The 14,537-nt window shown below is 42.1% G+C and overlaps 1 protein-coding gene across 3 annotated transcripts in view; it reads right to left on the bottom strand.

Moving 5' to 3' along the window:
* Positions 1–1,816, bottom strand: part of gabra1 (gamma-aminobutyric acid type A receptor subunit alpha1) — a 55,618-nt gene extending 53,802 nt beyond the window's left edge. Inside the window, exon 1 of one of the 3 annotated variants that reach the window (XM_056446294.1) lies at positions 1,298–1,816. Coding sequence is in view for 1 of the 3 variants with exons in the window: in XM_056446293.1 (XP_056302268.1) it covers positions 502–513 (12 nt within the window). In the remaining 2 variants the exon portion in view is untranslated. Of the gene's footprint in view, positions 1–501; positions 578–601; positions 968–1,297 lie in introns of those variants that run through there. The other 2 variants (XM_056446295.1, XM_056446293.1) reach the window with 2 other exon arrangements.
* Between the last annotated feature and the right edge of the window lie 12,721 nt (positions 1,817–14,537).

Genomic DNA, 14,537 nt, shown 5'->3' with positions numbered 1-14,537 from the left:
ACAACAGCAATTATATACACCATCAGAATGATGATGTTCCAGCTCGCAAATCGGCGGTCATTCCGTCATGTACGAAGCCACATGCTCTCCATGCAAACGCCAGGCGCCTTTCCTCCTTTTAGAACATTATTATGTGCTCGCTGAGCATTAAATGAATGTATATCACGCATTAACGCAAACCATTACACACAAATCGGCTCGCTAATCCTCCGTAAACATCATACTAAATCATTTACAGCGAAAAAATCACTCGTCGAGGCACTCTTTTCGCGATGCCTACACGTTCAGATCGCATGATATTTGTTTAGTCGAAATTCACAGGGATTATAACGCTCGCGCAGTCCATAACATCCCCAGTTTGGACTACATTGGTTAAAAGCATATGTCTTAAAGGCAACGAGTGTTGGGCGTGCGCCTCGGGCTTTGCTCCTAAAACGTTCAAGTGAGAGTAATTAAGCAAGTTGACGGCAATCATGCACGACACCACACAGATAAAAGTACCTCATAATCCATTTTAGATTTCCAGGAATGTGGGCAATATGCGGTTGCGATGCCCCAACCCCCGCAAGACACAAGCATCAAGTCTTCCCCGTGCACTTACGTTAAGTCGACTGCGCCTTTATCGTCAAACTTTTTTTGTTTTGTTTTGTTTTTTTTTTTCCTGCAAACGCGTCTTTTCGGTGTGGATGCGAGGAGATGATGCGAGGAGATGTGAGCTGTGCTGGATTTGAGCTCGAGGCTGATGCTGCTGCCGCTGATGATGATGATGCTGAGCGCGCGCAGCTCTCGCGCACTCCTCATCGAAACTCTTGCCAGTTTACAGCAAATTAGTCATTTAGCAAATAAAATCCCCAGGAATAAAACGTTACTATAAGGGAAAACACCTGCGCTATTTCGAACTGAAACGAGATCAGTACATGGCGATTGTGTTAGGGAACGGAAGGTGGTACCAATCTCACGTCGAAAGACCAATCCGTCCCATTTTTATATGCAGCACAAATTCACTTGCGCTGCTGTCGACTTAATCTCTTTCAGTGCTTGGGAAATCAAATCCTCTTACATTTTTTTACCCGGATCTCTTTTTTTCCCCCTCTCTCTCGCTCTCCTCCATCGCGTTCGAACATCAACACAAAGCGCATCATCTCCGTCACATTTAGCATGCCGTTAATTATCAGCCGCGACGTTTAATGTTGAGCACAACACGCACGCATGCAACAATATGCATGCTAAAAAAACCGCAGTGCATGCACACCAAAAAAACAGCCCCCAAATAAAGTGAAATGCATGCATCTCTCACCGAAAAATCAGGATGGCTCGAACGTTTCCCCCAAAAATCACCTTGAAGAACACTCTTGTCACTGACTCACCCGGAATGTATCGCACGGATGTGTATTTTTGAGTCGAATGCTTAAGGAAGATCCGCAGTCCTACAGCGCATCTGCAGAGGAGCTTTTCTGATCATTTGCGTAGCGAGGAGGACACAAAACTAAAAGCCGGAGGGTGTTTTAGACGTGACATTAACGAGGAGAAGAGCGCAGCTTATTAAGAGGCCACGTCGCCAGATTCTGGGGACGCTTGGAAACATTAGGACAGCTTTCACACAAACTCCACACAGCGTCTTGACGTTCATGTATCACGTCCGTGCACGCGCGAGACGGGATTTAACAATAAGCGACGATGCCTTTGTTTCTCGCGCGCGCGCTCTCTCTCTCGCGGCAGGCTGTGGTTCAACTTTAACCTGATGCAGTGCGAGCAACAGCTGCATACTTTTAGTTTTAAAGTTTTAAAGGAGCATGTGACTCCACGACGACGCCTCGTATCTCAAATTCACCGTGTTCTCGTCCTGGAACTACCTGAGAGGAAAAAGTCGGATCTCGCGCATCACGTTTCGCACGTGACCGTGCAGACGGCGTCATGTGCATCGGGAAAGTTTTTATTTATTTATTTACTATTATTGTTATTTGCAGAACGTACCCTTCTTCTTAATCGCCAACTCATAAATGATTCACGTTTATGGAGTGACATTAATTCCAATGCATGATCTCTATGACTCTGCTCGATTCAGCACCACGGACAGCCACGAGACTGCAGACAGCCTTTTTTAAAGGTTTCTTTCAGCAAACACGTGCACTGGTGGGTTTTGTACAGCAGGGGTCTATTTGTTGAAACCTTTGGTTTGATACTAGAATTTGAGACGACATGCTGTTTCCAAAATATCATAGACAGATTCTAAAAATAACACATTTCAGTACAAGGTAAACATTTGTTGAGACTTGAGACTCCTGGTAAATCGCAATTAGCATATTGTAATTCTAACATAACTGTCCTGCTGTTCGATAAAGTGTACAATCATCATTCAGTTTGTGTAAAAGTTAGCATTATCTATACTGTTTTAGAAAGTTTAGTCATTTATAATTTTATTGCGTTTCATAATTATTCTATTGATATATATATAGTTGCAGTTCATTCATTCATTCATTCATTAAATCATTAATTCATTCATTTATTTTATTTTCGGCTTAATCCCTTTATCAATCTGGGGTCGCCACAGCGGAATGAACCGCCAACATATCGAGCATATGTTTTTATGCAGCGGATACCCTTCCAGCCGCAGCCCATCAGGAACATCCATACACTCTCATACACTACGGTCAAATTTAGCATACCCAATTCAGCTGTACTACATCTTTGGAATTATGGGGGAAACCGGAGCACCCGGAGGAAACCCATGCGAACACGGGGAGAACATGCAAACTCCACACAGAAACGCCAGCTGACCCAGCTAAGGCTCGAACCAGCTACCTTCTTGCTGTGAGGCCAACATGCTACCCACTGCTCCACCACGTCGCCTAGTTGCAGTACATATTATATTAATATTTTTAATTTTCACCTAGTTATAATGCCATTTATTACACTGGTTAAATTATAACCATGTGCATTCTTAAGTTAGGAATATATGGATCCACTTCACTTTAAATGTGATACCTCTGTAATAACTTTCAAGAGGTTCACACTTACACTGCGAAAAAAAAGTTGACTCAACTTAAAATTTAATTTCATCTGTTCTTTGTTATTTTGTTTTCTTTGTTTGTGATCCCAATTTATGTATCTCTTGCATATTCTAAAATATTCAAATTAGGGCAACCAGCTTCAGGACATTTTTGAGTTTACTTAACTTAAATAGAGTCAAGTGCAGTACTTGGGTTGAATGTTGAGTCAACTCAAAAAAGCTTTGCAGCAGGTTGCCTTACAAATTTGAGTTGAGTCAACTCTTTTTTTTTTTTTTTTTTACAGTGTACATATGCTTGGCGTTAATAGCAGATTTGGCATGCTTTCCCGGAAGAGAACCCTGAGCTTGGAGATAATTGAGTCCAAGGCTTCCGCATGGTCAATGAGCATGTAAAGGGGGTCCAAGATCAGGTAGGTTTCGAGAGCTCCCCCTGAAAAAGGGAGAAAAAGGAGGAGATGGGGTGGAAGGGGGAATTCTTCCAAAATGAAGATAAGCCGTTAGGGTGAAATCGGTCTATTTATTGTAAGCTTGGATCAATCTGATTGGATTATTACTGATTACAGATTAGAAGCCAGGCGTGATCAATCATATCACGTGCTCCTCTCAAAATTAGTTTATAAAACTTCCCTTATTAATCATTTAATTACTGTGGACACTTTAAAAAACACTCGTTCAAACGACTTATTTTTAAAAGATCTGAAACAACACAATTATTGAGTTTTTTGGGGGGAAGCTTAATTGTTTTGTTTAATCCACCGCAACTTGTTAAGTTAACTTAATCGATTTGTGTTGGGACAACATGTTTGAATTGTATGGAACCCTGCATTATTTACAGCATACCTGTTTTTAAACGAGCTGAAACAACACAATTCTTGTTTTTTTTTGGACAACTTAATTGTTTTATGTTCAATCCACTTAAATTTGTTCATTTTCCTTTGGCTTAATCTTTATTTCAAAGGTTGCCACAGCTAAAAAAAAAAAGCCAACTATTACAGCATAAGTTTTATGCAGCGAATGCCCTTCCAGCCACAACCCAGTACGGGGAAACACCCATACACACTCATACACTATGGCCAATTTAGTTTATTCAATTCACCTTTACCGCATGTGTTAGGACTGTGGGGGAAACCGGAGCATGCAAACTCCACACGGAAATGCCAACTGATCCAGCCTCGAACCAGTGACCTTCTTTCTGTGAGGCCACAGTGCTAACCACTGAGCCACCATGCCGCCCCTCCACCTAAATTTGTTAACTTAATACATTCATGTTGCCCCAACACAAATCGATTGTGTGGAACCCTCTTCTTTTTTTGTACAGTGTACCAGCATTTAAAAATGCATATCGTCACCTTAGAATTATAAGGTTCTGTCTGACATTTTTGTCCAAATTGAGTTATTGACATATTCTTATTAAATAACTTATCTACATTATGGGATGCTTTTTTATAAGTTGTTTACATTTTTAAGACTTTTTATTTAAAAACCAAATATTACACACATATTGTTTGCTATATGGAATGCAAAAACTTTAAAGGGCACATAGTTTACCTCTTTTTTATGATTTAATATAAATATTATGGCTCTTCTGAGTGTGCCAGTTTAAGTTCAGTTTAAAACACAATTCAGATTGTTTTATTATAATGTGTTAAAAGGTGTCATGTTGGGGGCGTGTCCACAGCTCGCTGATTTATGGGTGTGTTGCTTCACATGTAAATTAGTTTCGGCTTCCCGCCAACGTAACAAGGGGGCGGGGCCATGAGCTCACGCGCTCTGCGTTTGCAACAGAGTCTGACAGGAAGACTCAGAGTAGAAGGAGAGAGAGGATCACCATTCAGTCGTTCATGTACGACGCTGACACAAACCAAGCAGAGAGCACAAAATCATTTGTGTCTTTGTACAGTTTTACAGCCAACTGTGTGCTAGTTTCAAGTGCCGAGCTTGTACACAGAAACTAATAACCACGCACACTGAATTAACTTTGACTGGGGCACCGGATGCGCCGCTCGAAGCCGCGACACGGCAAACCAGACACTCTCTGTGGCGCACCAGAAACATGAAGTGTCCCGAATCGTCGCGCCACGCATTTTTGAATTCTAAACATAGGTTTCTGCAGCAGTCCGCGACGCCCAGCCGTCGACTTGAGTGTACCCTGATAGAAACCTATGTTTAGAATTCTAAAACGCATGCTAGTTAAGATCACAGGGAGCTTCTGGGATCGCGAGAAATGCAAACGGCTGAAGTATAAGGTAGACTCAATGAGAAGTACACATGTTTGCAAACCTACCTAAAGATACAACCAGTAATTCCGATTAGAGCAATAATGTGGAGAATATTGCTCTTGTGTTGAGCCCAATGAGCCTTGCATCTAAAAATAGAGCTAGGGTGTTCCTTTAGTGATATCGCTTCGACTCACGCTGAAAATGGCGGACGTGAATTAACAAACTGAGGATATGATGACGCGCCTGTCAATCAATATTGGTGGGCGGGGGGACCGCACTCCTACGTAGAGTTGTGGTCGATTTGAAAACAGCTCCGATTGGTCCACCGTTTTTTATGTTGTTAAATTGAAAAAAAAGGCACTGGGTGTGCTTATTTCACCCCAATATGACAGTCTATACACCATACATGCACATATGTCTGTCCAAACAGCTTGAAAAGTAGATTTTTTTACCCTAGATGCCCTTTAAAGCTCAATATCTCAAAATCATTCAGAAGGCAGATAGAACCTTATAATTCCAAGGTGACGATATGTAATTATTTTTGTATTATTACACTATCAACCATACCAATATACCTTAATCCACCCTTAAACCTAATCATGTTGTACAATGTCGGATGTTGCTCAAATTTTAGCACATACTTCCTAAACCAACCACCAACAACAACCTTTGTCTGTCGACTCACACAAAAAAAATCCCAGAAAAAAGCCTTCATTCACAGCATTGCAAAGAAAATACGCCAAACGTCTTCATCTTTTGATATTGTATAGGGCTGATGTTCACTGTTAGCCGTCAGGTTGGGCATCTACGGGGGAGCAGACAGCGAGCAGTTTATGTAACAGTGATTACAAGCTCTGGATTTAGTAAACCGCTGCACACATTAATAGTTCTCAGGCCATCTGTTGCGCCTCTCGCTTGTCTTCCTTAACATGTAGTATTCTTTAATATACACTAACTGGCCACTTTATTAGGTACACCTCTTTAGATGCTCCTTTTTGCGATATTCAAATCAGCCAATCATATGACATCAACTCATATAGACACTGAAAATATTCTATACTGGACATTATTTCTGTTAAGTGACAAGACTTTTGTCTAAGCAAAAAAGTCAGCTGAAGGGTACCTTACTGACCTAATTAAATAATTAAAATCAAGGCATGATCATATTTTATCGTGGTAAAATAAGCGTAATCTAGAGGCCTTTGCCTTTAATTTAAGCCACTTCTGATACCAAATGATCAACTAGAAGTCAAGTTATTATTTGTTGTTCCTAAAACTTGGATAGGCCACGAGACTGCAGTCTGGCAATGTATAGTCAAGCCCAAAATTATTCATACCCCTGGTAAAATTCTGACTCAAAGTTACTTTTATTCAACTAGATATTAAGAAAAATGACACAGGCTTCTGCCAAAAGATAATAAGATGATGTGGGGAAAAAACAAATATATATATATATATAAAATTCAGACTTTAACACTATGTGCACAAACATAATATTGTAAAGCTTCCTATAGAAAATATTATCTTAAATGAGAGATTTGTAAGGGTGTGCTCATATACGTTGAGCACTGTTAGAGGAAATAATTTGACCTTAATTGTAATAATATTGTACTTTCAGTGCTGGGAAGGGCATCTGAATAAAACATATGCCAGAGTAATTGGCAGTTCATTCCGCTGCGGCAACCCCTGACAAATCAGGGACTAAACCGAAAAGATATGCATCATGGAAGTGAAGCTAACAAATCTGCAAAAACTGTGTGATGCCGTCATGTCGAGACAGATCAAAATGTGCGAGGACTGTTTCCAACACCTCCATGAATCTATGTCGTGAAGAATTAAGGCAGAAGGTGTAACTTATAAAGCAGTCAATGAGTGCGCTTAAAAGACTTTTCACAAACTAACAAATGACTTCAAAAAAGAAAGTAAACTTTCTCAGGGCTATACAAACTCTATTTATCACCGAATAACAAAATGTTTCGGCTTGTTCGCAAGAAAAGTACATTTCTGATTCCCAATTCGGAGTTCTGCCTGTGTCACTGTATTGGCCTGAGGTTCTGACAGTAGCTGTCAGCCCACGCTTGAAATAGGCAGAGAAGGATGAATCTCAGATTCTTCACGCCTGTAAATGAAACGCTGGAAGAGGTGACATAATCAACACCTATGCGCTTCAACCGTTCAAGACTGCCAGATCTGTCACTATTTTGGGAGAGCCGGCAACCAGGCTTCCCGCTTTCTAAAGCATGAGCTACACCGAGGCGCACAGCTAATCACATGACGGCTAGAGAGGCGTCAACAGGTACTCATATGATCTGCTTGCAGAGCCAGGTGTGAATGTCATCAGTCAGGACACCAACACATTGAATTCATTCTGAGAGCGGATGAGAAAATACAGAGTCTGCCCTTGCTGCATTGTATTTTTGGTGAGCTTTCTGAAGAAGTGACATGGATGATGAAATTAAATTGAGAGGCTTACAATCCGTGTATGATATATATTTGGAAAAGAACATTATTATATAAAGCATATTGCACTTATGATGAGTTTATGATGATGAGATTATGTAAAAAAAAAAGTGGAAAGTGTTTTATAGCTACACTGTTATAGCAAAAATAAACAATTTAACACGTCGTATGGTACGATACAGCAAGAAAATTTGTCAAATGTCATTTGATATTATATACCAGGCATGTCTAGTAACACTTTATTTTGATGGTCTTTTGATTGTTAGTAGACTGTCTGCTTGATATCTGTTGATATGCTGCTTCAACAGACATTTAACTGACAATAAGAAACTTTGCAAGTACATGTCAACTTACACTAACTCTAACCCCAACCCTAACCTCAACCTAACAGTCTACTTATAATCTAATGAGAATTAGTTGGCATGTAGATGCAATGTAACTTAAATTCAACAAACAGACCATCAAAATAAAGCGTGACTGTCCAAACTTGGTCCTGGAGGGCCGGTGTCCTGCAAAGTTTAGTTCTAACCTCAATCAGACACACCTGGGCTAGCTAATCAAGCTCTTAAGCTACGGTCACACTTGACTTTTCGTCCCATTGACTTCCATTCATACGCTCGCGAATGCGTCAGACCGGAGACGCGGGGTCATGCGTCGAGTTTCGCAGGTTGCTGCGGTGCAAAGTTCAAGCTTGGTGAACTCTGACCTGCGAAATTGCATCACTTGACTGCGTGAGACCAATCGAGGATCAAAACACGACCTCTCTGGACAGAAATGTAAAACATGGAGCAATCGCTAGCTTTTTTAAAATGTTTAATAAGCTTGTTTAATCCCGCCCCTTTTCGCAGCACCGCACGACAGAATTTCGCACACACAAAGCCCAGTGTGACCGTAGCTTTAGTAGGCTTTCTAGAAACATCCGTGAAGTTGTGTTGAGACAAGTTGGAGCTAAAATCTGCAGACCACCAACCAGAGTTTGGTCTTTAGTTAAAGTAAATGGTAACACTTTACTATTTTAAGTAACTTTAGTAACTAACTTTACTATTTTAAGTATCCTTGTTACACATTTTTCTGTCTACTTACTAAAGTAATTACAATTAATTATGCATAAATACATGCAACTAACCCTAAACCTTACCAAACAATATACACAGTAAAAAATGTAAATGATCAGTTTTCTGTATTTTGTGATTCATGTTTATTTGTCATTTAAGATTTTTAAATTACATTAAGACAAGAAGATTTTAGTAGATTTTAGTCAGCTTTAATAGTTTGAAGTGATAAACTGCCCCGCCCCCTTCAGGACACTTCTCATTTGCTTTTCGTTTGATGTGATTGATCCAACCACTCTCACTGGCAGAACTGTGATAAATGTAATGCTATTGGCTGTTTTAAAAAAAGGGGAGGAGCTACTCTCTGTCCCATCATATCTTCGTGTTTCAGTTGAGATTATGTCAAACATCGAATAAAAAAATGCACATTTCAAAGCACTTCACAGGACCTTTAAAGTGTGAGGCGTTTCAGCGCTGAAATCTTTGTCAGCCCTTACCACAGAGTTAACAGTGGTGTGGAGCTCTCTGTGGTTCTGAACGCTGGATTCTCTGTCTTCAACCGTATGACTGTCTCCTTCTGTTGGTTCAGGCTATGACAGAATCTACGGTGAGCTGTCACACTGGAGTGGCTCATCTCAGCATGGGCTTGTCTCATCAACCTCCAGCGGCTCGAAGTGCACCTCTAGACACGCCACTGAACTGCAAAGCCAAGCTTGTGCTGGAGACAGACAATCTGAGGGCTATTTCAGTCGAGTCTGAGTGGCAGCCACTGTCAGCGCAAGCTTAAAAGCCAGCAATCATGCGAAAGATTGGAGAAAGGAGAAAACAATTGTTTTGTTTCTTCGTCATCTTCAGTCATTATTAAAATTTCTACATAATGTTATAATGATTAACTGAACAACTGAACTATGTTAAGCTTGAATTTCAACCCAGGCTCATTCTGAAAACGTACTGCTATACACATTTCTGGAGAGCGCCAAATATGTCCCAGGAGGTACATTTTTTGCAGGTTCTGTTTTCACGAATCTACCAGAAGCCACTGTGTACACTTTTTGAGATCTCAAATTTCTCTCACGAGTACCATTCACACCTGCGGTTCTCGCGTAAATCCACCAGAGGTCGTTGTGTACGCTTTTTGAGATCTCAAATTTCTCACGCAAGTCACATTTGCGCCTGTTCTTCTCGCATAAATCCACCACTGTCGACTGACTGATTGACTGACTGATTGATCGACTGACCCACACCTCCTCCTTCCCTAAACCCAACCAATAGTGTTTTCAGAAGCACACATTAACTCACCCAGCCACTTCCCAAAACTCAATGGACAGTAGATCCTTTTACACAGCGATACCGGTAAATATTCTAAATATTTCCTGAACGACTTAACCGGTAAACTCAAAGCGCTGTTCACACAGGAACGGATGTTGCGGAATTTAACCGGAAAAGTCCATTCACACATCCATTTCAAAATACAGGTAAATTCTGACATCATTAACCAGAAGTGACCTCTTAATGGCTGTACTTGTATTTGTAAACATCGAAGGGTTGTTGATGGTTTCACTTTCATTTAAAGCTTCAGCATTCATGCAGCTGCTTTTGTCCCAGAGATATTCAAAGGCCGAAGCGTGAACCACAGCTAATTGTTTACACATTTGACTACATTACAAATTCCAACCCAGGCTCATTCTGAAAACGTACCCCAATATACATTTCTGGCGACTGTGAAATACGTCCCAGGGTGTATGTTTTTTGCAGTTTTTCACTAATCCACGAGAGGCCGCTGTGTACACTTTTTCAGATCTCAAATTTCTCTCGCGAGAGCCATTCGCGCCTGCTGTTCTCGCGTCAACCCACCAGAGGCTGCTGTTGACTGACTGTTTGACTGACTGACTGACTGATCGACTTACCCACTCTCCTTCTTCCCTAAACCCAACCAATTTTATTGATTGACCCGCCCACCCACGTCCCTAAACCCAACCAACAATTTTCAAAAGCAATCCAGAAAAATAAAAGCCCTCGTCTGATTTTTACCACGTTTTCAGATTTTACCACATTCTCACCCTGTTATTTACTTTTATTTTTTGGATTATGTTTTTGTTTTACCTGCTTTCTGGAACCTTTCTTTGCTGGAATTGAACCCTGTCCTCAACTCCTCTCTGCATCTCAAGTCCGCCAACGTACATGGTGAGCTAACGGGACAAAGTGGTCGCAGCAGGAAAGCCGTCCACACGGAGGTAAGCGGTCAGCTAGTAAGTGCGAAAAGGAATGTCGTCATACTGCTCCGTAGAGTGCATATCTGAATCATGTCTGCAGGACCGTCGCAAGCTTAACTGGCTCTCTAGACAAACGATGATCGTGCCGCCCTCATGCAAGTGAAAACTGGGGTGGGGGGTGTAGGGTTATTGTGGACGAAAGTGAAGTGAGGGAGGGGGTGTTTGGCGGGGGGAATAGGGTTGTCGCAGACGAAAGTGTGGGTCTCCATGCCGTCCCTAGCAAGATGCCACCCTGGGCGATCGCCCAGATTGCCGCTGCCTAAATCCACCACTGCATGTCTGAAATGTATTCAGGTACTACACCATGCAAGGCTTTAAAGCAACCCATGGTCATTGGAGATACGTGTCCAGGGCTACATTTCTTGCGAACTGTGACATTCGTGGCCGGGGATCTCCTTTCAGTCAAAGTCCCTTTAAGGGAAGTAATTTCACTCAGCAGCCATCTTTGAAATGCCTCTGTTTGAATGGGGAAACATCAAATTCTCCACAATTGCTTTCCAAGTTTACGATAAAATTTATTTTAGGAATCACCAATCAAACTTAACAACAACTGCCTTTTTAGTTTCATTTCTAAACATTTGAATCACACAAAATCTCCAGAAACTGACCTCTGGTCTGAGCCCCTCCCCTGGAGAGTCATCAGTCTATATCGATTGATGACTGGCTCCTATACTAGTAGGCAGGGTTTCAATCGCCATATTGACCGTATTCTATGGTCTTTGTTGAATTCAACGGAACCAAGTTGGATTGGAACAATGTCACGGTGAGTAATTATTAACAGAATCAGCAAACTAATCCACTAAAATATCTATTTTCCTTGATTGGTTTAACTGGGCTTCTGTTTTACTTTCTATTTGTCCAGCACTTTGGTCAGTTGTACAGCTGTTTTAAATGTTCTAAACACATCATATCAACAACTAACACATTCTAATACTGCACTAGCCAGCCTGATTTTTACCTACTGCATAAAGGCTTAACTGCGTTTCCTCTGCTGCATCTTCATTTCATTGTCTCTCTTGTTGCATTACTTGTCCTCTCCTTTTCAAGTTAAACCTCTGACAAATCTGCATGGACATTACAATCATCCTCAAGTTTAGTCATCACTGAGTTATTGAACTGTCAGAGACCTGTTTGTGTCTCCTCTGCAAAAAAAAACCACTACACTTTCGTTCATTCTCATCTTGTGTAGTCTTGGAATTCACAGCATGTGCAAATTATACATTGACAATTGGGACTTTTTCGGTAGTTTGGTAATACATGCTTTAGTCAATCAAATTTATGAATGTATTTGAATAACATATAATTAATTAATAAAATGTATATGTTTTCATTGTTTTGAGGTATATTTAGTGACTGATTTAGTCAACCCAGGCTCATTCTGAGAACGTAGTCCCGAGGACGTTTCTGGTGACCGCGAAATACGTCCCGGGAGGTACGTATTTTTGCAGTTTTTGTTTTCGCGAATCCGCGAGAGGCCGCTGTGCGCACTTTCTCCCGCGCCGTCCTCACGTAAACCCGCTAGAGGCCGCTGTCGATTGACCTTCCGCCTGTCTGCCTGGATGACAGAATGATTGACCGTGCGACCGGCCAATCGGCTGACCCACCCTCCTCCGTCCCTAAACCCAACCAACGACTATTCACAAAAGCCGTCCAGAAAAAGAAAAGCCCTCGTCTGATTTTTACCACGTTTTCGGATTTTGACCACATTCTCACCCTGTGACGAACTGGTTCGGTTTATTTTTTGGATTTTGTTTTCTTACCTGATTTCTGGAACCGCTCTTCCCCGGACTCGAACCCAGTCATCGTCGTGGTCAGCCCCTTTCTGCGCCTCGAGAAAGGCAAAGTACACGAAGAGCTAACCGGACAAACTGGTTGCTCTCCACACGGAGGCGAGCGGCCGGCCGGCAAGCGCCGAAAGGAACAGCGTCACACCGCCCCGCAGCGTTCGCTTAAAAAAATTAAATGCAGCCGTACGTACCCCCGGCTACGTATTTTGCGGTCTCCAAAAACGTCCACGAGACTACGTTTTCAGAATGAGCCTGGGTTGGATTTAGTAAGCTATTTACAGGTTACTGAAGGCCAAACTATACAAATTATGTGTCTAATTGTTCTTTTTTAGGTAACATGTAGATATAAACACCTATTTTACAAGAAGTGTGTTTGTGAATACTTACGATGTCTATCGGTGCTCTTGATCTGCCAGTGTCAGACTGTTGAATGATTATTTCCTAGCATTGTTTGCCGCAATTATTCATTCACAATGGTATGATCCATTATAGGGGGCTTAAATGTATATTTATGCAACCCTGCCGATCCTACACCGCCCAATGCGCTCTGAGCTAGGATCGAACTGGTGATTCCTTGTATGGGAGTCGGTTGCTCTAACAAGGAGGCTGAAGACCATGGCAGTGAGGAGCGAGGTTCAACTGAATAGTACTTCACTACACCCTAAACCTCACTCCCATCCCGGACGAGCCCCCACGTGTAACACATCGGTCCTACTGTACCCATCCCGATCTGAGCTGGGATCAAACTGGCAATTCTTTGCATGGGAGTCAGTTGCTCTAACAAGGACGCTAAAGACCAATGGCCTCTAGAATCTGTTGCTGGTGCACCTTCTGAGGTCAGAGGAGTGAGGTTCACCTGAATAGTACTTCACTAGCTGGCCTCCATTACACTCACCCCCCTAAACCTCACTCCTATCCTGGACGAGTCCCCATGTGTAACCCACCAGTCCTATTGTACCCAACCTGGCTTGAGCTGGGATCACACTGGCGATTCTTTGCATGGGAGTCACTTACTCTAACAAGGACGCTAAAAATCATGGCCTCTATCATCTGTCGCTAGAGCACCTTTTGAGGTCAGAGGAGTGAGGTGCACCTGAATAGCACTTCGCTAGCTGGCCTCCATTTCACTCACCCCCTAAACCTCACTCCCATCCCGGAGGAGTCTCCACGTGTAACCCACCGGTCCTACTGCACCCACCCGGTCTTAGCTGGGATCGAACTGGCAAATTTTTTGCATTGGGAGTCTGTTGCTTTAACAAGGAGGCTAAAGACTATGACCTTCAACGTCTGTTGCTAGAGCACCTATTGAGGTCAGAGGAGTGAGGTTTACCTGCACAGTACTTCGCTAGTTGGCCTCCATTACTTTCATCCCCCTAAACCTTACTCTCATTCCAGACGAGTCCCCACCTGTAACCCACCAGTCCTACTGTACCCAACCCGGTCTGAGCTGGGATCGAACTGGCGATTCTTTGCATGGGAGTTGATTGCTCTAACAAGGAGGCTAAAGACCATGACTTCTAGTGTCTGTCGCTGGAGCACCTTTTGAGGTCAGAGGAGTGAGGTTTACCTGCATAGTGCTTCGCTAGTTGGCCTCCGTTACTTTCATCCCCCTAAACCTTTAGGAAATATTTAATATTAATATTAGAAATATTTTAAATATTAATATTTAAGATATAGATCAGAGAAAAGGGCTGACACGCCATACATCTTGTTTTGATGTCCTTCATTGGGGATCA

Source organism: Danio aesculapii, chromosome 21 (genome assembly GCF_903798145.1).
Source record: "Danio aesculapii chromosome 21, fDanAes4.1, whole genome shotgun sequence".
NCBI lineage: Eukaryota > Metazoa > Chordata > Actinopteri > Cypriniformes > Danionidae > Danio > Danio aesculapii.
This window is presented reverse-complemented; position numbering and strand designations above follow the sequence as displayed.